The sequence below is a fragment of the Tribolium madens genome, unplaced genomic scaffold (assembly GCF_015345945.1).
Source record: "Tribolium madens isolate multiple individuals breed KSU strain unplaced genomic scaffold, Tmad_KSU_1.1 Scaffold_3;HRSCAF=73;Tcas5.2_LG2, whole genome shotgun sequence".
In the NCBI taxonomy this organism is placed as follows: domain Eukaryota; kingdom Metazoa; phylum Arthropoda; class Insecta; order Coleoptera; family Tenebrionidae; genus Tribolium; species Tribolium madens.
In genome coordinates this window covers 104593-131229 of record NW_025401006.1, presented here as the reverse complement: position 1 = coordinate 131229, position 26637 = coordinate 104593, and the positions used below count along the sequence as shown (strand labels likewise).

Sequence of the window (26637 nt, the reverse complement as noted above, 5' to 3'; positions counted from 1 at the left end):
CTTTGGAAAAATACAATAAAAATATGCCATAATTAATACAGATGTTCGATATGTTTACCATTTTTAAACATTCCAAAACTCGATGGTGAACTGATTGAGTGGCTTCCATTATTTCATTTGGTTGAAGATTATTAAATGCCGCCTCAATCCTTGCCTCAATTCTTCGTAATTCCGGATGAGTGTTGTGTAGACTAAATCTTTAATACGTATTAGTATAACAATAAAAAAAACACGTTTTTCGTGATTATTTCAGAAACTGTAAGAGATAGGTATAGGACATGTTGATAAAAGTCCTTCTACAAATCGATGTACTTTTGATTGCCATTGAGAAAATAGAGTCATTTCATTTGAAAAAACTGAGTTATACCTGTTTGTTAATTATCATTTTCAAAAAATCAAATTATGTTTGCAATTTGACAGTTGACAATTTTGAAAATTATAGAAAACTCTTTGATCCTTTGGTTATCGAATGCAAAATAAATATTCACTTATCGCAACGGGTTCAAGAGCTGTGACGTTTTAAATGAACCTCTGCAAATAACAATTTTGACCAAAAAATTGACATCTGTCAAAAACTATGACAGATAAGTACTAACAACTAAGTACATTTTAATCAGTTTAAAGAGGACAATTCAAAAATGCAATAATTTTAAATTTCAAAGTTGGCGTCAATTTCTTAATTCCGAAAGTTCAATCATTTTGAAAATAATTTAGTTGAACTCAGACTGGTTGATTTGGGTTGTGTACAACATTTCAAATTCCTATTTGCATTATAAGTTAAAAAGTTTCTAATGTATTCCCTAAAAGAATCACCTTGTATAGTTTAAGCCCATACATGTAGATTTTTTTCCCTCCCCTATTATATAAAACGGCCCAAACCATAACTCCATTATTTTTAAAGATGTGACAATACTTCTTGGAACAAAGTTGAACACTTTTTGTCATCTATGTTTAGCATAAATGCTCAATCAATGCTGCTTCCTGTTTTACAGGAAGTGACATTAATTTTATTTTTTTAAATGTAAGTTCCTGTATATTTTATTAGTTTTGAAATCCTCATTAAATTGTCTTTCAACAAGCTCACTTACTATTATTTATCACCAACTTTTGTTTTTAGGCAATTTGAAAATTAAATTAAATAAAGTAGGCTGTGGAAAGAATAGAACATTTTTATTCATTTTATCTAAATCAAGCAAACGATTGATAACGAAAAACTGTGCAACTTTGAGCAAAAAGTGTTTATTATAACGTCTTTAAAAGTAATGAAATTATTATGCCTTGGGACGTTTTTTATAATACAGCCTGTATTTTAGAAATAAAATTAAAAATTTTGTTTGTTTAGACATTTTAATATTTGCATAACATTACTTTTAATAATAATAACATACTGATAATTTCAATTACGTGTAATTGAAGTAAGTTATCAGGCAAGTTTATAAATGCGAAAAATAGTACGGAAATATTCCTTGGCGCCATATACGTAATTTCTCGGCTGTCGTTAACTCATTTGATTCACGTGTCCAGCAGGAGTTTCAACTTTCTACATTTCCGTATCATAATTGTTGAGTATTAAGTTGTGGATTTTATCTAAGTTTTTTAGTATTTATAAAATTTATCATAAGATAATAGGTTTTAAATTTTTATCAGTATTCATCCTTTGATGGAAGGAGTTTATTTTACTAAAAATTTGCTTCCTTATAAAGGCTGCGCCAGAAATCGCGCCCCAGAGAAAAATTACGTATAAGGTAAGATACCAGGAACATGGAAAAAATGTTAAAAAAATTTTATGTATAAAAATTTCGAAGTAATGAGGGTTTAAAGTTTGCACTTTGACTGTATTTATTTCTGTTGGCAAAATAATTTTCTAAGTTTTTTTTGTTATAGACTATTAAAAGAGGAAACAAGAAAGCTGTATCCTAAATTGTAACTCTGTTCAATGTTATTTGTGGCTTTTATTGTCAAAATTTTTGTCCCTTTACTAAATACTTGTAAAAAAAACATACACAAGATCATCCTTAAATAGATATAAAAAAACGTCAAATGTCAAAAAATAAATGTCAACATTTTTTGATAGATAGACTTTTTTAAACATTTTTTTCATGTTCCTGGAGTCTTACCTTACTTGAAAATTTTCTCTGGGGCACGAGTTCTGGCACACCCTGTACAGGGTGCTGCATTTTGGATGTCCGAATAGGGAATCTCCGAAACTAAGATGTTTAGCCAAAAACGAGTGATACATTCTGGGGCTCATTTTTTGAGAAAATAGTATTGGTTAACACCGCATCACGCTATCGTCTTTTGTTTTCGACTTACAGACAAAAGTTGACATTTTGGCGAAATCTAAAAAAAATCATATCTTCGTTATTATAGAAGATACGGATTTGAAATAAAGACATTATACAGGCACTTTTTTACGAGGAATTTAATAATGTAGTTAATTTTTTTTGAGTTATTGGTTTAGCCGTAATAAGATAAACTTGTATTTTTTTAAATGGAAATCATAGGCGGCTATGGCAATTTTGAAAAGCTTATTTTTTTCTGATCTAAAAAATATATATTTGTAACAAATTATTTTTTATAACTATACTTAAAAGGTGAAATACATATTTTGTGTGATAATAGTTGGCCATGGAAAACTATTTCACTCCAAATGTGTAAATAATAATCAATAAGTGTTTTGTAAACTGTAAAATAGATGAAAAAATAGATAAAATTATAAAGATTTAAAAAATACAGAACAAAATTATTACATATTTTTAAAAAATCCAAAAATAGCCAAAACAAATGCGTCAACAGTCAACACAATTAAAAAAAAAACATTTTTTTGATGATCTAATGGAGGTATAGGATAACGTTCTACATAGACGGAATTTGGGTATTTGAATAGCCATATCGTCATTTTTGTGTCATATAAAATATATTTTATTGAGGAATTAAAGAGGCTTTTTTTACAACTCTCTATGTATCACTAGAAGTTGCAATGGTAATGTTAGCTTGTTTAAAAACAAAGAAATGTTATTAGTCGCCAATAAGTTGATTTACAATTTATTTTGCATTTTTTTCATTAGTTTAGTACTTAGAAAACTCTTTCATTAGTGACACTGGTTGAATAATATCGTTTAAATCCTTTTAGTTGAAGATGCAACATTTTTTCATGGCCAACTGCGAACAAAAATCAAAGATAATTTTTTGCTAAAAATGTATTATAATAATTTGTTATAATAATATATATTTTTTAGATAAGAAAAAAACAGGCTTTTTAAAAATGACCTAGAAATCTATGGTTCCCATATAAACAAATACAAGTTTATTTTATTACGGCTAAACAAACAACTGAAAAACATTGTTAACTACACTATTCAATTCTACGTATAAAAGTGCCTGTATAATATCTTTATTTCAAATCTGTGTCTTCTATAATAACGAAGATATGAATTTTTTTAGATTTCAGTAAAATGTCAATTATTCTTTGTAAGTCGAAAACAAAAGGCGATAGCGGAATGCGGTTTTAACCAATATTATTTTCTCAAAAAATGAGCCCCAAAATGTATCACTTGTTTTTGGCTAAATCTTTTAGTTTCGGAGATTCCCTATTCGGACATCCAAAATGCAGCACCCTGTACATACAATAAAACAAGATACGTAAGGGAGAATTAATATTATGAGGTTAAAGACTTTAAACACAAAAACAGAATGAATAATTTTCTTTCATAACCTGAACAATCTTTGTGTGTGTTTTTGCGTGTCCGGATAAAAACGTTGAAAGAATTGGGTTGTGGGGTTTTTCCTAAGTCAAATTAAGAAAATAATTATTATAAACCCGTGTCCGGAAATGGTTCCTAAGGGAACTAGAGCAATAAACTCGGCCTTATATGAAAAAACTTATTGCGTGGGTTGCTATTCGAACTAAAGTCTGTGCACCAAATTAACCAATAAATACGAATATGTCAAAAAAATTTCAATAAACTTCTTCCAAAGCAAAATTTTATGTCGTAAGTCGATTGACCCCAGTGCCTCCGACCCTAACTAGGCTACGGAATTTTTCATATAATCCAGATGCAAATTTCTGTAAATTTATGTCTACCGTTTACTGAAATAATTGAAAAAAAATCCTTTTGCTCGCCATGTTCAGGGGACTCTAGCTCCCCCAGGAAGCATTTCCGGACATATGTCCACAGGAACTTTTTTTCTTATTTTGACCTAGGGAACTACTTCCTAAATTTTTTTAATGTTTTTTCCCTGTGCAGCGTATTAATTTTCTACTGTGTTTATCATTAGTTTGTCATAAATTTCAACTTCAAAACCGTAAACACTTTGTTTATAAGATTTTTAATCAAAGTCAAAAAATCCACGAAAGGGAAATTTTAAATGTTTATCTTATTATGGTGACCTTATGCAATCAAAATATTTACAATGCAGAAAGGTGAATCTTAAAATATTTATTTTATCAGGATTCCTTTAAACATACAACTACAAGTACTTTTGATATATGTTTATTTTTTAGTAGTATGTATATTTTTTTCTTGGAACTTTGTAGTGTCTGTTTGGATAAATAATGCCCATGAGATAATTTTATCTTACGACAATGTAAGAGAACAAAAAAATGCTTCTGTTGTTCTGTTTATATTATTATATGCATGAGTAAGTACACTAAACTTTGTATTTTCGGCATCTTGAACTGCACACGATGAACGAAAGAGAATAAATAAATTGGTTTTGCCTCAGACAAGCTATTTTAATAACCTAGTAATTAAGCGTTTCTAAAAAATCTGTACTTTTCAAATCACATCACTAAACAATTTCACTAAAATTCATTTGCAGGCAACTATTTATCCGAATGGAAAGATTATAGCCACACCAGGTGGATAAAAAGTATAGAACCAACGTTTTTTACTTAAACTATTTAAGTTTTGGAAAAACTAATTGATGAATGATAAAGTAATATAAAAATGTGATGTTTTATCAAGAATAAAATTTTTCGATATTTTTTTTGGTTGTGAGTTCTACAAAAATATTTATTTTTTTAAACAACAACCCACTCAAAAATCATTTTTCTGATGAAGGTTATGATCTAAGGATTACAATTATCTACTTTATATTAAATTAAAAAATATAATAATAATTTGCGACATAAATTGCAAAATCAAAAACAAAACAAAATTTCGTTTTCACAATACGAACACATTTTTAATTTCCTTATCCTATAGAATTGTAATTGTAATCGGCTGAAATTTGACCTACCCAGAAGGGGACGCAGCACGAAACAATTGGTAAAAATCAATCGCATCGTTCGACCGCAAAGACAAAAAAATCGGCCGTAAAGCGGCCGCAAAATTATACGGTTGAATTCATGGGGATAAAACTAAAAAAAGTGCACCCTACACTCGAACCCGCGACAACTATCATCTATTTCGCGTGTAATCCGGCAGGTGGTACAGACGCAAACGTTAGGTTTGCTACTCGGATTTCCAACACTAAATTATTGTCGTAAGGATGTTTTCCAGATAAGTGGGATAAGGAAAGTCGTGTGATGTTCACACCAGATTTTTTATATTACTTTAATTTATATTGACTATTATTTTCAGGAGGCAAATGATTTTAAAAGACCGCTTGGTTCCATACTTTTTATTATTTCCTGTATAAAACGAATTTAAAAAGCAGCAGGATAATAAATCCTTGAAGGTGGCTTACGAATTACCGGTTGTTTTCTCTTTAACATTAATTTGTAATCGGATCATTTTTCTTAAATTGTCCAATTTTCAACTTGAACTGAAATTTTTAATCGAAAATTTGTTACTTGAAGAAAATATGCACAAATATGCAATATTTTCTAAAATATGCCCGAAGTTGCCAAAATATGCAAAATATGATTTTTTATTTGGCTTATTTTAATCAAAAAACATTAGATATGCATAAAAAACTTACAATTTTGTCGATATACCTTTAGTAATAAATATGCATTTTGCATATAATCCGAGTCTTAGTTATAATTATAAATATTAAATTTTTGTAGAATGGCCAAGACCAAGTGTCACACTTATACGTCATGTATTACGGACTAAAGGAATTTTAAAATGAAAATTTGTTTAATATGTAGGCATTTTAATTTTTGGTATAGTAAATTTACAAACTTGTAATAAGATTAGATGAGATGTTCTAAATTATTCAACTGAAAAAATATTTTCACTGCGATAAATTATGAAAAGAGAAAGGATGGTAGACTAATCTAAATTTATTGCTTACATGTTTTAATTTTTCTTAAATTTAATTTTTAATGAAAAGTTATAGTAGGTAATGTGTTTTGAAACCTGATTTTATACCAAAATGTACACAGTTCATACCTGTTGAGTCTATCTATATTCGTGTGTGTAAAGAATGGATATAAATCTTAGGAACTTTCTTTGAATTTCGAGAGAAACAGCCAACACAGCCGTAGCAATGATTTATGGTTGTGCTAGCATTTTTTATTATCATAATACCTTTACTAATTATTTTTGAAACTGCATTCTGAAGAAACACGTGACTTTTATACTTTTGAAGGGATCATGTCGTGTCACATTTCTGTTCTTCGCATTCACCCTATTTACCACAATAATGTAATGTGAACATAATAGCCATTTCTCTCGCTACACTGGCAACGTTGCAACTGCGTTTTTGGAGGTGAAATAGGTCACAAACCTATTGATAAATTTAGAGCCAAAAAACCTTATTATTTCAAAAAAAAAAAAAAAATATGATGAAAAGTAACAAAATTGCTACCGAAATGGCACGAGTGTGAGTCTTAAATAAACGCACAATTTTAGAGTATAATAAGTTATGCCAAAGTTAAAAAAAAAAAATTAAAATTTTAGATAATTTGCGCTGATGACACCAATGTCGACATTACATTTGTTTATGCTATGCCTGTCAATAGCTAAGTGAATCGATTTTCTTTATTTTTGTGGGGTTAAGTGATATTTTTTATTGATATTCGACAAAAATAAAAAGTTTTATTTAACTTTTATATCGAAGATTTCTGTTGAAATGTTGAAAATCAAACTTTTGCCATCATATTCTGGAACCCTCGTGTCATTATCACTGGTTTACCACATGCTATTACTAAATAAGTCCTATGGTGGGGCACCGGCGTGCTAGGCGAACGCTATTTGCCGGTCAGTCAGAAGTTTGTCCACATAGTGTGTGGTGTTAACGCAGTTACACCAATAACAACTAAAATAACTTCATTCAAAAAATGTAAATCACCATATTTTGCTATCTTTATTTTTTAAGTTTATCATTTATTTATTTATTTAATTCTATACAGAAAGTGTTTATATTTGAAATAATTATCAAACATGTTTGTCCAGTTATAAATTGGTGTGGTGTACATTTCTAAAAAAAATCGGTGAGTACTATTTTTACATTTCTAAGATGCGAATGCATAATTCATTCTAATAATAAACCTACCTCAATGTTATTTAAAAGGTCGAAATGCTAAATTTGTCGCTTCAGGCAAGGCCGGCAGACTGTATGTGCCAATCTTTATTGATTATATTATAAAAACCAGATAACGTTGTAAGAATACCTGTTGTACCTCGCCTGTTATTCTACCTAAATACTTAATAGGGAATTCATATAGATAGCATATTATACATTATATAATTATAATAAAGCATATTCACATACAGTGGTTAAATTGACTTGGAGTTTCCCAGGGGTGGTACCGAAAGTACCATACAGTGTTAAGATCATTTTTTAACAAAGCAGTACGTTGGTGCTACCATGTGGCTGTATTTTGCTACACAATGAATAAGAAGTTCGTGTGCCGCTCGGTAACACATTGAAAAAAAGCATAGCATGAGGGTGAGACCTTATACCTGCTTGACACACCCTCCATAGTTTAGATGAAACATTTTTTACCATTCTTATCATTCAACAGGAGATAAGAATTACTGTCACTAGTGCATTTTATTGAAATTGTTGTTTCTTTGTAGAATTTTAGAAGTTGGGAACGCTTTGGTTCCAAAAAACAAAAGTTTCTTCTCCCGATGCAACCATAACTCTGATTGTCATACTTCATGTGAAGAGTACAAAATACTACATTATATGATAATCATAAAAGGAATGAAGAATTAGGGTTGAATATTAAGCACATAGTAAAACTCCCAATAGAAAATCTAATACAAAACACATCCTTCTGAAAAATTATAAGAACAAATTGGTTTCTACATGGTTTTGCAGACCACATTTGGATTTCTAATGATTTTCTTAAAACATTAATAGAGAATGAAGATGAGCAGAGGTTTACCTAAACGAGGAAATTTTATAATTGAGAAATATTTAAATTCTGGCATTATTGTTGGAAAATGGCAATTTTGACACGATTTTCATTTGAGAGAAAGTTGCGTTGGGGAGTGCTCACAATCTGATAAACATTGTTTCATTTGCAGTACCAACGTATGTAAGTTTTATACTATTTTTCATGTAGATGTATTTTTTATTGTATTTTATTAGGAAATTAGGACATTTTTATATTGAAAATGTTCTTATTCGGCGATACCTGTATTTCAGATTCGAAACTTTCTTTTTGCATTTACTTGAGATAAAAACGAATACATAAGTTGCTGTAAAATAACCCTGAACATTATGAATGTCAACATGATCAAATAATTCTGGCCTTTGTTTGATATAAAAAAAAATTGTAATTTTAAAGTGGATTAATTTTGATTTGTCAATTAGAACTTTGTACATATTTAACTTTTTGTTATCTTTAATTAAAAATTTAATGGTAATTATACAAGTAATTAATCAAACTGGATTTACTCGTACATACAAGACTGTCTGAAAAAGGTCGGATCAACTCAATTTGTAATAGATGAGTGTTAGCTTCTGTAGTTTCAAATAACAACATTAATTTTCCATCGCTCTTGAGAAATATAGGGATAGCTCCGTGACATTTCTATAAAAGTTTTTGCACTTTTCATATTTTTTTCTGTATGAAAAAATGGATTTGATGCTGAAATTGTGCATATCGAAAAGTCACGAGATAATAGATACATATTTGAAAAAGAATACTTCGCCACACTGTTTATATGTAAATGAAAAATAATTAATAAAAGCACATGTTCTTTTGGAAGTGAAAAAAAGTATACAGGCTGAGTCATTTATAATAAAGATCCTGACCGATTTTTAGACGCAACCCAAAATACATTCCCACAGACAACTTGGCTTTTGTTACGTTTGAAGTATTTAGACTATTAAATTTAAATCAAAGTAATTGTTGATATGTCATTACTTAAATTTGACAGTGTCAAAAATTCCACTTTATTTTTCCTTGAATTCAAAATGTACCTACTTAAACGACGAAAAAACTGCCTTGATCTTGATAAATGGCGAATGCTACAAAAATGCTGTGGCTGAATCTGTACCGTCAAAGGTACACGGTAGGACTCCAACTTATAAAAATTGACAAAGCTATCACAGGTATCTATGTTTATATCTTTCAAAAATTTCAAACAAAACATCAATTAATGCATAGTGGTATCTGAGAATGTATTTTGGGTTGCGTCTGAAAATCGGTTAGGGTCTTTATTATATATGACTGGCCCTGTATTTTTGTGTATTTTTTTTCTAATTTCAAGACATAAATTAGGTAGTTAATTGCCCATGTTGCCACAAATCACATAAAAAATTTACAATCCTCTGCCTCTACTACATAAAAGTTGAGTTACTTCAACTTTATTTCAGAACTATTTATTTTCGAATAGAACGTAAAAATCTAAATGCATGGTTAAAATTTTTTTTAAATAAATACAAACATGGTATTACCAACGTAACACTGAAAATTTGCACTACTACTACTAATAATTGAGATTAACAGTATAACATAAACAGACCTAAAACACAAAAATTATGATTCCCGTTCACTGTAGTGATAGAATAATCATAAAATTTTGGAATGATTGTTAAAACGGATCTTTTAGAGAATATATGAGAAGCTACGAATTTTTTAACCTAAACTTTTAACGAAAAACGACGTTTAGTAGTTGTAACTTTGACATAATTGTGGGATGCCATTTAGTAGTTATTTATAGTATAAAGTCTGTTTTTTCTTTAAATGGAAATTACTAAGTCAAAATTTTGGTGAAAAAATTGGTAGTAGCTTGTCTCCATAGCCACAAATTTTGTTTGCTCTTTGTTTTTGTTAGGTATCCGTAGTTTTTGTCCCTAGAAATTTTGTTAAAAAATTATGTTTTCAAATTGAGATGTTGTCAAAAATTTGACTTTTATGAATCTTGTGTGTCTGTTTGCTCTTTGAAAGCGCTATAATTAAATACCTGAGAACAGACATCATTACCTAAGGTCTAAAGACAGAATTCAGTGCTAATAATTTTGATAGAAACACACCGCAAGTAAGTACAATGTTGTGGACAAAGATGAAAATCTTGCTACAAAAACTTTGAAGAAAAAGGATACAGAAAAAAGTTATTTAGCAAAAGATACAAGTAGGTATTATGATGATTCGCAATAAATTTTGTGTAATTTATTGAAATGAGCTCAAAGTCGATGCAGTTTATAAATTCTTCTTCAGCTTTAGTTTCAAAATTGTTACTTTTTCAACTAATTCCTCACAAACGATGCACAAGACACTAATTTAATTTCCTTCTTTCCGAAGTTCTTTCTCATTCATCTTTATTTTGTATTCTTGTCAATTTTTTGCTAAAAATTGAGAATGTTTAGCAAACCTGCATTACAAATTGCGTCTACATTTTAACGGACCCTTTTTCTAACTTCCTGCTGACGAACATTTCCATATTTCTAAAAACTGTTTGCGGTACCGAATTTGTTCTTTTTTTGGTGTTTCGTCTCTAAAATTTCTTAGACGATTTTTTGTGTTGACGTTTAATTAATTCAAAAAACCGGAACTGCCAACTTTTTTCATTAAAATTACCATGAATGAATTTACTAGTGGTGCCAACGTTAAGACTGTTTGGTTTTCCATTAAAAAAAAACAGACTTTAAGTGTTTTAGAATAGTATATTAAAGTACAAGTTGCAGAAGGTGCTGGAATAGACTTATTCTAACACCGAAATAGAAAAAGTATTTTATTCGCACAAGAATTTTTAAACACGAGGGCTCCAGTCACAAATGCTGTGAATGTGAGAATGTGAGCGTCAATACTAATGTTAATAAATTTATTGAACAAATTGTCTAAGTTTTATTCAAAAATATTTTATACATAAAGCATAACACACACGTGTGTTATAGGTTATGGGTTGTAATTCACGTGTATGTGATAGACGTCATAATGTTTCGAAATCAACAGTAGTAATAATTAAGTTCAAAAGTAATTTTTTTGTAGAACTCAAATTCGAAAGTTTCTATTCTTAAGAAACTTAATATTTTTATAGTACTTTAAAATTCATCAATTAGTTTTTTCAAAAAAAATAAATACTTTAGGCAAAAAACGTTTGGTCCTTTCTGTTCACAAGGTATATGGAATCTGAAATTACGTTTCACGGGTTTTCTCATATCTATAGGTACTAGGTATTAAGCATTTAGGTATTTTAAGTTTAAGTTTATTATCGGTCGTTTTAGTTCCTTTCTATCTTTAGGATATAATAAGAAAGTTGTACGTTCTAGACATTCGATATATAAAAATAGCTTAATCTTATTTCATTCAGGACAAAATATCAGCAAGTGCTCTTATATTGTCATTTGATATGGCTCAGCTAATCTCTAAAAAAATACTCCTTCAAAATAATCCCTAATTGATAAAACAATCGATAACAATGCTAAAAATTTTGTCTAAGAAATTCTTTCATCTTATGAAATTCCCTTTTGATGTCGCGTGATACGAGACAGTAGTAGTGGGGATCAATAATTTATTCCGGGCAAGTTATTTTGAGGTCTTCAATCTTCATGTGCATGCAGTAACTGGCTGATTCGATGAACTTGTAGATGTGTTACTATTTATAGATTAACATATTTCAAGTTAATAAAATCCCCGGTTCACCTTAGTTTTACTTACTTAAAGGTTAATACAATGGAGGGTTTTAGACAGACTTACAAATTATATAAGAAGTAAAACCTGTCTTTCAAAGAACGTAGTGTTATTTCTTCATTTTCATACAAGAATCATGAAGCTGTCACGCATGCAGTTTGTTTTCGAGTCTAGTTTCTGTATTATTTTTAATTCGGTCACAAACCCAGCTTATCAGTATCAAAATAAGAATCGTAATAATTGTCAATTTTAAATTAATGAAACGCTGATGATAAGAATCATTTCAATGGCAAAGAATTGATGTAGAACGCCTCCAGCCATATATGGAAAGGTAGAGTCTTTTTCTACCTCATTTGATTATGAATATAACAGGAATGTCTACCTACGAGTCTGATCTATATTTTATACAATATTTCATTAGTGCAACACACACAATTGTATTTCAAAGCATAAAACTGACGAACGTGTACAATAAATAACGTCAACTTTTAATTGAAAACAATACAAGAGCAGCGCACTGCCGCCTCAGGTGTTTGTTTCTCTCATAAGAGGTACTAACTTTTATTGCTACATAATATTTTATTACCATTGTTTAATCTTTGATTAGTTATTCTAACAGAAGAGTACAGTATTACAACTCCATTACTTTTCTGCTTTTAACGACGGTACAGGTGTGGCAAAACTACAGCCACATTTAGAGTTCAATAAGTGTGTACGTAGTTGGGATATTCAGTGGGAATTTTTTTACAGAATATTAAAAACTTAGCTTTTAATAAATTTTTACTGATTTTTATTAAAACACATTAAACATAATTATAAATAGTTTAAAATGTCTCTTTGTTACTCTATAAGTGTAGTAGCTGCACCTACATATTTACATGGACCATTTTGTTACTTGAGTTAACTGTTTGAGTTAACGAGTTCTGCACCTACATAAAATATCTCAAACATATAGGTGCGTACATATATTTCCTATTTCATTTCCTACATATTCAAAGCGTAGCACGTTTGCTATCACCTACTTGAATAACTTGATTGTCAATTCAAACATATATGTCATTAGATTCAAGTTATTCTCGTTTCTATTTGTGCATTTCTCTTGACAGACATATACATACAGGATATTTCATGAGTGATAGATAATGAGCCTGACCACATTTGAACTGCAGCCAACAATACATTTGCATAGGCTTAATGGATTTTGATTATGAATTTTAAAATTAATAAAACATATTATGTATTCACAAAACTCCCGTGACTTTACAATGTCAAACCAAAATTTTTGAGTGTATCCCAAACGACACAGATGACTATTATTTCATCTGACTGTACTTGATGTCAGTTGCCATGATACACGGCACATTCACCAATGATAATAATTAAATCATTTCAAATCAAGTGATAGCGACCAGGTTGTTAAACTTTGAGTGAAGTTGTCACCAACATAGCCATAGTGACTTTTTGTTTAACTAACTTAATGTCATTTTGACATGTCGGGAGTCTAGTGAATATATTATAGTTATCGCGTGACTGACACAAAGAAATTGACAAGACAGGAAACACAATTTTTAAGGTTATTGTCTATCTACCATTGGAAAACACTTCCAGGCCTTTTTGGAGCTTTTCTATACAGGAAACATTGTCTTTACAAAAGAAGCATTTTTCCCAAATTCGCCATAAATGAGAATCAGATTTGTTTTCTCATCGTTCGAATGCATTTTGAAATTTTGCTAATGTCAGTTGTGTCATGGTTGTGACAAATAAAATTATCGAAGCAAAGTTATCGTTGATTCATAATTCGGTTTTTCAAAAAATGCGATATCTTAAATATCCACGTTAACTTTGCAAATGTATTGTGGTTTGTATTTTCAATTCCGTCAGGCTCATTATGACTCGTGAAATACCCTGTATTTGTAATAAATATTTTTTATACTGATTTTTTCCCATAACATTATTTGCAGTCTGTTTTTATGGATTCTAAATATATAGAGTATTTATAGTACATTACAAACGAGGTGGTAAATATGGCATTAACCCGAGTGTTTATGTATACGATTGAGAGCCTCGAGCCTCGAGATCGCTAATGCACACGGGGTAATGCCATTACCACCGAGGTTGGTAGGCTATTTTATTCACAATCACATTATTTTTAGTCAAAAATTTAAATAAAATAAAATTATAAAGTGGTAGGCCATCCAAATTGCGTTTGATTTTTGACATTTCAGAAATGTCAAAGAAAATATTGAAATAATGTGTGAATTTGATAATAAAATTGTTGAAATTGAGTAGTGTAGTCCCCCAGAAGTAAGAAAAACTACTACAGAAGCCATTGAATACTAATTTAGCAAAATATTATGCGTAACTCGACAATTTGAAAGACAAAATTCCCGGTATTTTTGAAATCTTGACGAGTAAACCTGTATATTACCACCCAAGAGATAAAATGATATTATTGCTCACGGGGTTTAATGTTGTTTCCCAACCTTTAAAAGGTTAGTAATCGGCATATTACATTAGTCATTGTGAATAAAAGATTATAACGGGTGTTTTTTTAATTTGATTTCAAAGTTCGCCGTGACTACAATTTTAAATACACCGGGCGAGGTGACGAATGTTCAGATTAATAACTTTCAATACGATGGTTCGTTCACAATCAAAACCACTTCATGGATAGCTTTTATGCTATTGTATGGAGACTTTTCGTTAGTGACAAAAACAAAGAACAAACTAAATTTGTGTAGGTACATGAAAATAAATGGCGCCAATGTTTTCATTAAAATTTTTACTTTGTAATTTCCGTTATAAAAAAACAGTCTTGAACCGGAGTTAAAGCGGTTTAGAAACTGGGCCTTAATGAAACAAAAAATTATACAAATAAATTTGTTAATCCAAACTGAACCAAAAGTAACGCACAAAATTCATATTTTTGTTATGGGTCCATTTTCAAAAAATTCTCGAACAGGTCGATTATTTTTATAAATGCTAGGTATATTTTAACTCTGCAGCAACCTCATTGGAGTTTGAGTATTTTTTTAATGTTTTACTGATAGTAGGTAACATTCCCTTACATAGCTTTCTGGTAATTATAAAAAAAAATGTTATACCTACATGTCATTTATTGGAAAAATTTATTCTAAAAAAACAGAAATCTGTCACGGATAATTTAGTAAAACAAATTAGCGCAATTGCTCAAATTGACACCCTGTAACCATTAAAACTGACAAAATGTGCTATCGCCCCGTCTTGCTGAAACCAAATATTTTCAGCGGGAAGATCTTCACTTTCATTGTTCGGGAAAATAGTTGCTAAAGCTATCACTAAATCAAATCGCAAAAAATCTAAATATCTTGCGGCCGTAAGATTTTGTTAAAAAATAATGTCCAACTAAACGATGGCCAATGATTCCAACCCGTACATTCGTGAGTCCAATGAGGATTTTCGTTCGCATCACCAAAACCCACAGTTGTGCCGATTTACAGTCCCTTTTAAAGAAAATGTAGCCACATTACAAAAAACAATGTTCTTTAAGAAATTTAGGTTACAATCGCACAACGTCATTAATAAGTATTCTCAAAACTGTGAGTGCCGATCTGGATGGTCTTGATTTAATTCGTGGATTACTTAATTGAACTTTGTATGGATGATATTTTTTTCCTTGAATAAATGTACAAAGGAACTCTGGCCCAAGTCATTATTTAAAGTCAGCTGCCTTATTAAAAAATGATGGTTTTCCTCACTTTTTAGGGGACATTTAATTTGGTTTTGTCGTTTTTAGACGAGGGAGTTTAGCTACACTGCCAGTTTCGTCATATTTAGCCACCAATCTACTGACAGTAGATCTAGAAATTTGTTTTTCTGGATGCTTGTTATTGAAAATATCACAGGCTTCCTGATGAGTTCACAGCCTATCACAATACCCAAACATCATCAAAATTTCTACGTCTTCTCTTTCACTTAAACGTGCCATTGCATTTAATAGACAAGGTTTAGACCGTTTCAGAAAGGCACAAAACAGACGTATGCACACTTGTCAGGAATAAAAAAGTTTCAAGTGTTTTCGTGTACTCCTAATTATTTATAAAAACGAATTATCCAACAAGTTTTTTAAAACTTCGTTTTTCCAAGAATTGCTTAAGGAATATTCAGTTTTTTATAATCACCAGAAAGACAGAGAAAAAGGACCTCCTACCAAAAACATTTAAAAAATGTTGGTTGAAATTAAAAAAAAATTGTTATTACTCAAAATTCAATGACGTCATAAATGTTACAATACTCTCAAAATGTAGCGTTTATAAAAATTAATTCGATCTGTTCGAGGATTTTTTTTAAATGGCCCATAACAAAATTTTGTGCCTTATTTTTGGGTCAGCCTGTAATAATAATATTTATAAACGTGTTCTCTTCTTATCTCTTATGGCATAAGATGTTTTCCCAAAGAAAAAAAGAAGTCTCTTTTTTCAGTTTCTTAAACTTTGACGGTGAGTCGATACATTACATTCCCTTCTCTGAAAGGAGAAATGTTATTTCTTCCTCCACGCTTTTATTATTAGATCAATGATTTTTTAAGTGTTATAGGAATGTAATTTTGTAATCTTTAAAAATGTATACATATAATAGTTGGAACAGAGAAAAAAGAACAGTCAAAAATATAGTGAAAAAATCATTCTAAAAATTCATAAACATAATTTAATTGCAAAAGGTGGGAACTACTGACGTATGTTTTTAGTCATCAGTTATAATCAAAATTTTCATTATAAAACAAGATTAATTTTATAACCATAAGAATTTAACATTAACGCTTTGCCAGCAAATGTCGAACCCACGTGGGAAACAACTCTCTCATATCTTTTTTTTATTTCAGCGTCCAATGTGTCCTGCAGTAGCTTATGAAATGTTGGTGGCACACAGTCCGCCGGTGTTTAGCCACAGCCCTCCAACAGGATATCTTTCCGACTACACTTCTTCTTTTCGTTTCAACATTGACCACATCCCACGACCCTGTCGATCATCTAAACCGTCTACAGCCCAAACTTTTTCCAACAAAAGCTTTTTCAAAATGCCTGCTTCACCAAAACGTCCATGTTTGGTTATACGTCCCGACGACACTTCTGTATGCAACGACGAAGACCCCACAAGTCCCACCCGTCTAAAAAAGAAAGTGGTGTTTGCCGATGATAAGGGAATGTCTTTGACACATGTACGAGTCATGACAGAACCTTCGAACGTGCCACCACTTTGGAGTTACAGATTTTTGGCCGAAGTCACACAAGGCCTTTCAGCAGAACCGGAAGTGGTTGACGAGCCCTGGGAGTGTACGTTTCCACAGCCAGCGTCCGATTACGTACAGTTTCGGAAAACTTTGGAAACAAAGAAGGTAAGCAATAGTTTTATTCAATTTTTTTTATCAAAGTTAAGTTTTTATTGTACAAAAAACTTTGTAACATGTATTCAAGCGATTTGTTTATTATTGCTTTAATTCTGTTTATCAATAACTCCCTTCTCCGTAATAAATTTATTTTTTGTTCTAAGATCCGTATTCTCTAGCCGCCTTTTCGTTCTTTAATCTTTTTATTATTTTTCACATCTTTGTTGTTGTTTAATTTCTTCGGGTGCCTCTATTATTAATTATATCTTGATCATATCTGCTATCTTTGGTTTCTTGTTTTCTCCTTCCAATAATTACTATAAAACACATAATTTCTATACAGGGTGATTCTTAAATAGACCGACAAACTTTTATCACATCTTCCTAAAGATAAATGGAGACAAAGTTTACCCTTTTTATGTTTATACCTTTTAGGGGCAAAACCCCCTTGATCCGTGCCACTTACGGCGTTTATGAATTGTTGCAATAATCAAGTACGTTAATACCATGATTACCACTACCTGTGCTAACACATCAGTGGCGTACGCTTTACTTCGAAAATAACTTTAATAAATTTTAGTTGAAGAACGTTTAAACAAAGAATTTTTTAAATATTTTTTCCAGCATGTTCTCATTTGATACTACCAAGGATAAAATTTTGTCGGTCTATTTAAGAATCAAATTTAAGAATAAAAAAAAATCTATAAAAATGTTCAGTAGTTATATCCCGAGTGCATGCCAAATACGCGAATATTTTTACGAGTGTATGGCATGCAAGAGGGATATATCGAGGAATATTTCCAACACATGACAAATTTACAATTTCCACCAATACGTCATCCAATCATAAGCGTCTTTTGCGATAATACTTCTCTTCCTGCTGTCTTTGATGTGATTAATCTTCTTGTCCTCATGTCAGATGAGTTTTAATTTATTAATTTTTATTTATTAAGTGCTTTTGGAAATAATATAATCAAATATAACTCGACCACTGTTTTTATTATGGAATAAATTTATGAGTTTCAACTCAAAAGTTTCTTGTCTCAGACAATTTTACTCGTTGAAATTTGGAAATTTATATTCAAAGCGTAGCTGGGCTTTAATCAGAATATAAATTTCCAAATTTAACTTGTCAAATTGTCATGAAAAAAAGTTTTAGTAAAATTCAAAAATTTATTCGATAAAAAAAAGATGGTCTCAAAAAATTTCGTAGGGATTTTATAATAGAAATAATAAAAAATAATTACTTTTCGACGAATTTCCATCAAAAAATCGAGATTGTACTTTCAATAATAACTGTAACTATTATTGTGATATAAAAATATAATATGTATAATAATATAAATATAATTGTAATATAACTCAATAAATGCATTTTGGTAACTAACAGCGCAAATGTTTTGAAAATATTAAAAATATTCACTCTATGCACGTGTGCAAATACCCGGGTATTCGAATACTCGATGATATTCGTTCGTTGCTGGGTGATTTCTGAAATATGAATTAATAGGAATTGGATGAAATTTTCCAAAGGAAATAGTCAGTTATATTTTCACGAGTGGAATATTTAGTTATAATACCACGAATAATAAAAAATATTCTACTATCTTTGACTACGAATTGTATTCAACAGACCATTCAATGAACCAAATGGCAAATTTGCGTTACACATGATTTCATTTTCATAGCGACCGGTAATTAATAAAGTTATAGTTCACGCATCGAATAAAGATCCCAGGACCGCCCACTTTTTCGACCAATGAGATGGTAGCACAAAAGTTGTTTCAATATGTAAAGTCTGTTTTTTTTTTTAATGGAAATGCCAAACAGTCTTAACGTTGGCATTTTTTTATTTTTTGAAACTTGTAGGCAAATTGGTATTATTTTTGTAACCTAGCAATGGATATAATTTTTCAACCACAGCCTGAGGTACCCTTCTGGGATTGGTAGAATTAAGAGTCTAAATTTTTACATTTTTCTACTATCTCATTTGGAGGCATAACTTTTAATTTACTGGTTACGTTGTTCATTTCTGTTAGCGTGGTCTATTTTTCCCTCCTTTTGCTTCTGTATTGTCAACACTTGCTTCCATTTAATTTTTTTATCTAAGTAAAAATTAATTTTTATTCTAGGTGTCGTTGGAGAATGTAATCGTCAAAGAACCAGAAAACCTCATCGTGGGAACAGTGAAAGTGAATAATATTTCCTACCAAAAAGAAGTCGTTGTTCGCATATCGTCTGATAACTGGAAAACATTTGAAGATGCTTTTTGTAACTTTGTTCCAAATGCTAGTTCTTCTGTCAGTCCTGCCTACGTCTTATACGATACTTTTTCGTTTAAAATACCTTTACGTCTTAGAGCGAAGAAAGTTGAATTTTGTGTGTGTTTCCGTTGTAATGAAAATGAATATTGGGATAACAACGATGGGAAAAATTATGTAATAATAAAAAAAACTCAAGATCAGCAAATATATAAATCCTCCTCAGAGGAATTTTACAAGAAAACACATGAGACTGTTTCTTCAGTAATGTCAAAATGTACTGATGCCATACAAGCCAAACTTGATTCATGGTCTGAATTTGCTAGTTGGACACATCTGGACAATTCAAGCCCCTATTGGTGAACCTTCAAGGATTTGGAAAAGTTATTGAGTTTCAACCAATGTGTAGCAAACATCTTGTAATGGTAAGAGAAAATATTTATTTAATACATGAATTAGACCCTCTAAAAACTACCCAGTTTTTTTGAAATGAATATTAATTATATGGAACTATTAATTAGCAATCGAACGTAATATACCAAGTAAAGCATAGAAACAGTTCAAGACCAACCTCTAGCATTACCGTATAAACACCTGCGGCTTGGTTTAAGAAATGCTAATGTGCAAAGACAGTGAATTAAAAAAAACCTGGTTATAAACAGATCTTATATTAGAACAAAATGGATGGGATCTTAAAATTGTGACAGTCCCGCCAAATTTAAAAATGATATTGGTGGCTACTATTTTGTTCGCCTTTGCTTTAATATGTATAACTAGACATTAATTTTTTAAGTGCATTTTTAACTAAACCACATAATTTTTTAAATTATTTCTTTAAATATTTATTCATTGTTGAGCATTTGTTAATTTTGCAAGTAATAAATTGAAGGCTATGCAAATAATTTCTAGCGATAAAAATTCTTTTACTGCTAGAAGTGTGTAAAAGATGCTTTTAACCACATACTAAACATTAGTTCATAAGTACTGCTGTAGTCTGTTCAAGCGTCAGTTGTTAATTGCCAAGTTCAATATTTATTTCTGAAATGTCAATAAGTGTAGAAAGTTAAAACTAAAGTGGGACTCAAATTTGTAAAGTAATTCAAAGACACGAGAAATAGCAGTTAAATGGAAGTCTTACTCTCATTATAAGTCATAATTTTATTAATTAACATAGTTTGTAAAAATTTATAATAAATTGTCATTTGGTTGTATATGGGTTATAGGAAAAAAACTTACTGTTAAAGAAACATTGTAAGAATCCAGATTGAATACTCGTATATGTACTTATAATTAACTTCATTAATTTATTGATATGAATTTAGAGTATTGAGGTACTTTCAAGTAACGCAATAGTAGCCAATTACGCCATATTAAGTATCCCTTGTGATTTTTCTATTTTTACTATTCTTTTGTCTATTTTTTTACAAAGTTAATAATAAGTTAATAAAGTTAATTTTTACAAATTATTAATTGATAAAACAACAGATTAACAATTTTTATTGATTTTCAGGGACCCATAATCTCCGTGAATTCATAATTGCCAAACGAAACAATCCTATGGCGGATTCGATGACTGCATACCTCTGGAATAGTCCCTTGATCCACCGAGTTTCATTATTTTTTAAATTGTTGATTTAACGGTGCTGGACTGTGACTGAATCTGTGATATACTGCGATTAAAATAAATTATAGTGTTGATAATAATTACAAGTGCCAAACAACGATAGTGCAAGATATGAGAAAGTGTTAAGATATATTTTGTTTGTTGAAAACTTAGGTAGCTATGTTAGAAAAAGACTGATATAAATATTAACACATCGAATGCTTACTAAGTATAATGTTTTTTTTGTTATAACTATGTATAATTTTATTATTTTTGAAAACTCGATGAATTGGTTAAGTAGATTTTATTTGTACAGCTGCTTAAGACACTGGTAGTTCCTTGCTTAGTTTTAGTCCTCTAGCCTGTGCTATAGAATCGATTTGCTTGCAATATTTGAGTGCAGTTTTATCGTTTGTTGTATTGTATACTTTGTTTTTTTTTATGTTTTTGTGTATATATGCAATATTATTTTTCGATTGTATTATTTCGTCTTCATTATATTAAAAGACACATCGTTGATTGATATGAGAATGTTTATACTATTATGGTGTTTTATATTGTAATTCCTTATTATTTTAGCCGATATATGCGATTTTTGTTAATAAACTGATCTACAGATTGAAAACTGTTTGTTCCAAATCTTTTCCTATGAAATACTATGATGATCTCAAGAAATAAGTACCTACAAGAAATAAGAGAGGCTTGAATCAAGGTAATTTATTTTTTCTAGTTACCTCCCAAACAAATACTAATAGAGCAAAGAAAAGACCAGTAAGTAGCAAAAAGAGAGCTGATTCAATATTATCAAAAGAAAACGAATTATGTTTTTTATTTTCAAGTTTAAAAATTTTTTCTAAAAATATACTGTACTCAACATCACCATACCACTTTTGAGTCAACCCACTTTCGAAAATTCTCCGAATAACGCTATTAAAAGTTGGCAAAAAAATCGAATTTTTTGGTACAGTAAATCCGATGAAAAATGTGGTAAAACACTCATCGACAAGATGCAAAAGACTCTCCCCTTTGTCGTTTAAAAATTCCGTTTTGAGTCGTACATTAATGTCCCTCTTTCGTTCTAGTTTTGCAATGTTACGTTTATAGGCCACTTGTTCGAGAATATTTTTCTGATTAATGACTAATTTTTTGTGTTTTAAATGTGTCATAATTTTAGATTTATCATTTATGTAAGTGAAGAAAGTTTCAGCTATTGGTAACCCTGACTCGTCGAGTTCTTCTAACGTATTTATATCTTTATAATATGTAGTTGTCGTAAAAGTTTTGAAAAAACTTCCTTGGATTAAAGTGATAATAATAATATTGAAAAACAGGCATGAAGTTAGGAAAAATGATTGTCGGGAAGATGGTACGATTTTGACTGGAAATCCGTGAAAAATTGCATAAAGAATCCACCAAGTACTTTCTGTGCTACCCATTAAATTCCAAATTAAGATGCAGATGATATAAATAAGAAAAAGCATAAACCATGACGATAATGTTAGACTTCTTGCCAACATAATTATTTTAGGTACTTTTAGTGCTTTTGGTACCACTGCACAAATTTGATCCGAACTATAAGGTACCGTAAATTCAATTTTGTTGGTACCATAATTCATCAAAAAACGTCCATTTGCACTAATTTGTACATTATTACTTGCAACCAACGATAAAGTACCAGTCGTGGTGTCATTTCCGAGTACTTTTCTATATTTCTTACTTTGGATATCACCAACGACAATGTTATATCTAATGTTTAAATGTTGGGTTAGTGTCTTTAAAAGGCAACCATCTAACCCACCGTAATCTTTAAACGGTATCAAACTTTTATAAACAGGATTTTCACGAAGTAATTTAGGGAGTTCGAGAATTGCCGTTGGCGGTTTTGGTTGCATTGAAACTTGAAGCATGTAATTGTGAAAATTTGTTTGAAATTTCCTTTTTGTGTAAGTACCAATTCGAACAGTGGTACTATTAAATGGTGAAAGAGTGTAACTGGATCCACAAGTAAGTGCCAAAATGTTTGAAACTTGAAGTGACCAAAATTCAGCTAAAACATTTTTTTCAATGGGTTCCATTGTAACAATTGAATAAAAATGCCGAGGGTTTGGTACTAATAAACCAGGGTCGGACTTCAGGAATTTGTACAATATCTCTTCGTTTTTGACAATAATTAAATGGCCGCAACTTGAGTCACTCTTGAAAGCAGTGATGGAATCGTTAAATTCAAGTGCATCAAATCTGCTCATATTGCTGGGATTATTGGGTTCAAAATTCTTTATTTCTCTTTGAACTGTTACAGTGATTTTGTAATTTTTTATCAATTCCATAATCAACCAATCTGTTACCAAATTCTCATCTTGTAATATCATTATTCTAGCAGTTTTAACTTGTTTAAAATGTTTTTTCAAATGATTTATTTGTATAGAACAAGTCTTAATTTTTGGTAGAAATAGACAACATACTATTAAAATGATTACTGTGACATCCATAATTGGAATACTGTTATTTTGGTGTGTACTTAGGTTAAATAAGGTGTCAATTAGTGGTTATAATTCATTATTTTCTTTTTAGTGTCACTCACTATTTGATTAAAATAAAACACAATTTATTTAATAATCTTTCACCTATAATAATAATATAATTATTCTTATTTTTTTTTTTTAATAAGAATCTTTTATAACTTTCGTGTTTGGAACATTCATAATTCGTTTTCATTTACAACACAAGAGTTTTATCACAGGTACTTTCTGCATAAATCCAAGGATTAATTTGTGAGTGCGTACAGAGGGGCACCCTCGGTCTGATAGAATGTTTCTTTTTTAATACAAATGCAATAAAAATAAATAAATTCGGTGTTGTTCTTTTATAATTTTCAGAAACCCGTTTTACTTCAAAAATATAGTGACAAAAATGTTTTTCGACGAAAACAATACCGAAAATTGTATTTACACCAAATACTTTTTTTCCATATACTTAAACAAAATGGACTAAAAACCTCAAAAATTCGAAAACAATACTGATATTTTATCCACAATTAACTAACATACAGGACGTTTGGAAAAAAACATTGAAAGGTTTTGGGAGGTAGTTACCTAAGTCAAATTAAGAAAAAAGTTGCTACGAACCCATGTCAGGAAATGCTTCTTGCGGGAGCTAGAGTGAAAATTTAACCTCATATGAGAAAACTTACAACGAAAGTTGCATTTCAGAATTAAGGTCGGTGCACAATTTAAGAAAATCTGTTTTTTTTTCTTTTTTTCGAAAACGGTGGGTTGTCATACAAAAATAACAAAAACAATTTTTGGAAAAAAATTAGCCAATAAATCCGAATCTGTCAAAAAGATTTCAAAAACCTTCATCCAAAGCAAAATTTTACGCCTTAAATAGATTAACCCCAGTGCTCCCCTAATCAGGGTATACAATTTTTGATATTACCAATAGATTCAGTTCCAAAAAAATACTCCAGATGCAAACTTTTGTAAAATGATCACCGGTTAATGAGATAATCAAAAAAAGGCTTTTTATCCGCCACCTTTAGAAGGCTAGGTAGAAGAAAACTTTTTCGGAGATACGTCCATAAAAATCGTTTTTCTTGATTTAGGGAACCACCCCCAGAAATCTTTCAACGTTTTTTCCGGACATCCAGTATAATAAAGGTATAACTGTGCCGATTATAACCAAAAAGTTTAAAATTTGCACTTTACCATAATTATTTAAAACTTTCATTGGAGAAAAATGTACCTATTTAGAAGATTTCAAAATATGAATGAATCTACGCTAAACTATACGATTTTTTATGATTTACTTTCAGTCAAAAGTCAAAAATTTAACGAACTCATAAGAATTTGCGCACTTTTAGAATTAGAATCTTCCTTCTGATGACTTTGTCGCCAGTTTTATCTTTATGTGTTATATGCGTGGAGGGAGAAACAACTGGAGGGAGCATAACCACCAACATAAGCACTGCTAACCTGTACCATCCCCAAACACCTTTTATGATCCTTTTTCAAAGTGCGCGCTTAAGATTTTTCCCCCACTACCAATTTGGATGCAGTGGTGTAGTCAAGGTTTTTTACATTCAGTTAACTAAATACGAGTAACTAAATACACCACCGATTAACATTAACAATTAACACTGATACTTAAAACTAGGCAGATTATTTAAAAAAGCTGTGTAAAACAAAGTTAATAAATATAAAAATCAAAAGACAGGGTGAAAAACACGGACACAATATTATATAATGAAAAGCCTATCAGCTGATTCGAAAAACAACTATTAACTTGCCTACTGATTAGTGATTACACGGGGTTTAAAATAATTAAAATTAAAATAGGTCGTAGAAGGTGTTTGCAGCTCGACGAAGAACCTAACATTGCCAGTATAGGGCACGCTATCTCCAGTTGTTTCTCCCTCCACGATTAAGTATATGTGTTTAACAAAATATAAAGTTAACATGATTTACATATTTTAAATAGCAATAGTGGTGGAAAAAATGTTGAAAAAATAAGATTTTGAAAATTAAATTAAAAACAAATAAAGTTCCAAAAAACGAAAACTCTAAATACAGGGTCTTAGAAAACGATTGTAAAATATTTCAGAATGTAATAGTATACACCAAAACAAGCAAAAATGTCTTAATAAAGATGAGTCCGCAAAGTAACATCGAAAATTATTCGTTTTTTGAAACGTTTATTTGCAGTTTGTTCAAAGAAAAAAGAGAAGCTTCTAGTACAAATTCTAAAAATTTTCACATTCGATATCTCCGAAACCGTTACTTTGCGAACTCATATTAAGATTTTTTGTTTATTTTGGTCCATATTATTACCTCTTTAAGTATTTTACAATCTTAAGTATACACCCTGTATACTTAAAAAAATTTTTTAAAGATGTAGGTACCTAAATGTTTTCGAACTTTTTGGTCACATGTGATTTTTAGTTAAAATGTTTGACGAAGTAGTAAAAAAAAATTTTTTAATATTTCGGAGTAACTTTAATTTTTCTTATACAGAGCTTTTCCGCTTTTGTTACCAATTGTTACAAATTTAAACAGGAGATAGAATATTCAATTTTAAGACAAAAGTTCCCTATAAACATGTATCGAAAAGTGGTACGCAAGGGAGCTACACCCCCTCAAAGGGGTGGGTTTTTTGATGGATTTTTTCCATTATTTCCGAAACAATTTTAGATAAAATTACAAAATTTGGTACAGATGATAATCTTTATACACCTAAACGAATTTAAAGATAAAATGTTGAAATTTTTAATCAGAAATCAGGGCCTTCCTAAACTGGGTGGGTTTAGCGTGAAAAGTACTCTAATTATTTTGGCTGTAGTTTCTTGCCACTTTCATTTAATTGAATATTCTATCATCTATTTAAATTTGTAACAATAAAAACAGAACACTCTTCTGGTTATGCTTCTATC

At 30.3% G+C, this 26637-nt stretch overlaps 1 protein-coding gene across 3 annotated transcripts in view; it reads left to right on the top strand.

Annotated features, from left to right (window-relative positions):
• Positions 1-21837, top strand: part of LOC123008001 (protein phosphatase 1 regulatory subunit 3C-B) — a 40166-nt gene extending 18329 nt beyond the window's left edge. Inside the window, exons 1-4 of one of the 3 annotated variants that reach the window (XM_044403566.1) lie at positions 7165-7384; positions 16845-17357; positions 19481-20034; positions 21120-21837. In XM_044403566.1, coding sequence (XP_044259501.1) covers positions 16851-17357; positions 19481-19972 — 999 coding nt within the window. In that variant the 5' untranslated portion in view covers positions 7165-7384; positions 16845-16850 and the 3' untranslated portion in view covers positions 19973-20034; positions 21120-21837. Of the gene's footprint in view, positions 1-7164; positions 7385-16844; positions 17358-19480; positions 20035-21119 lie in introns of those variants that run through there. The other 2 variants (XM_044403569.1, XM_044403567.1) reach the window with 2 other exon arrangements.
• Positions 21838-26637: the final 4800 nt, after the last annotated feature.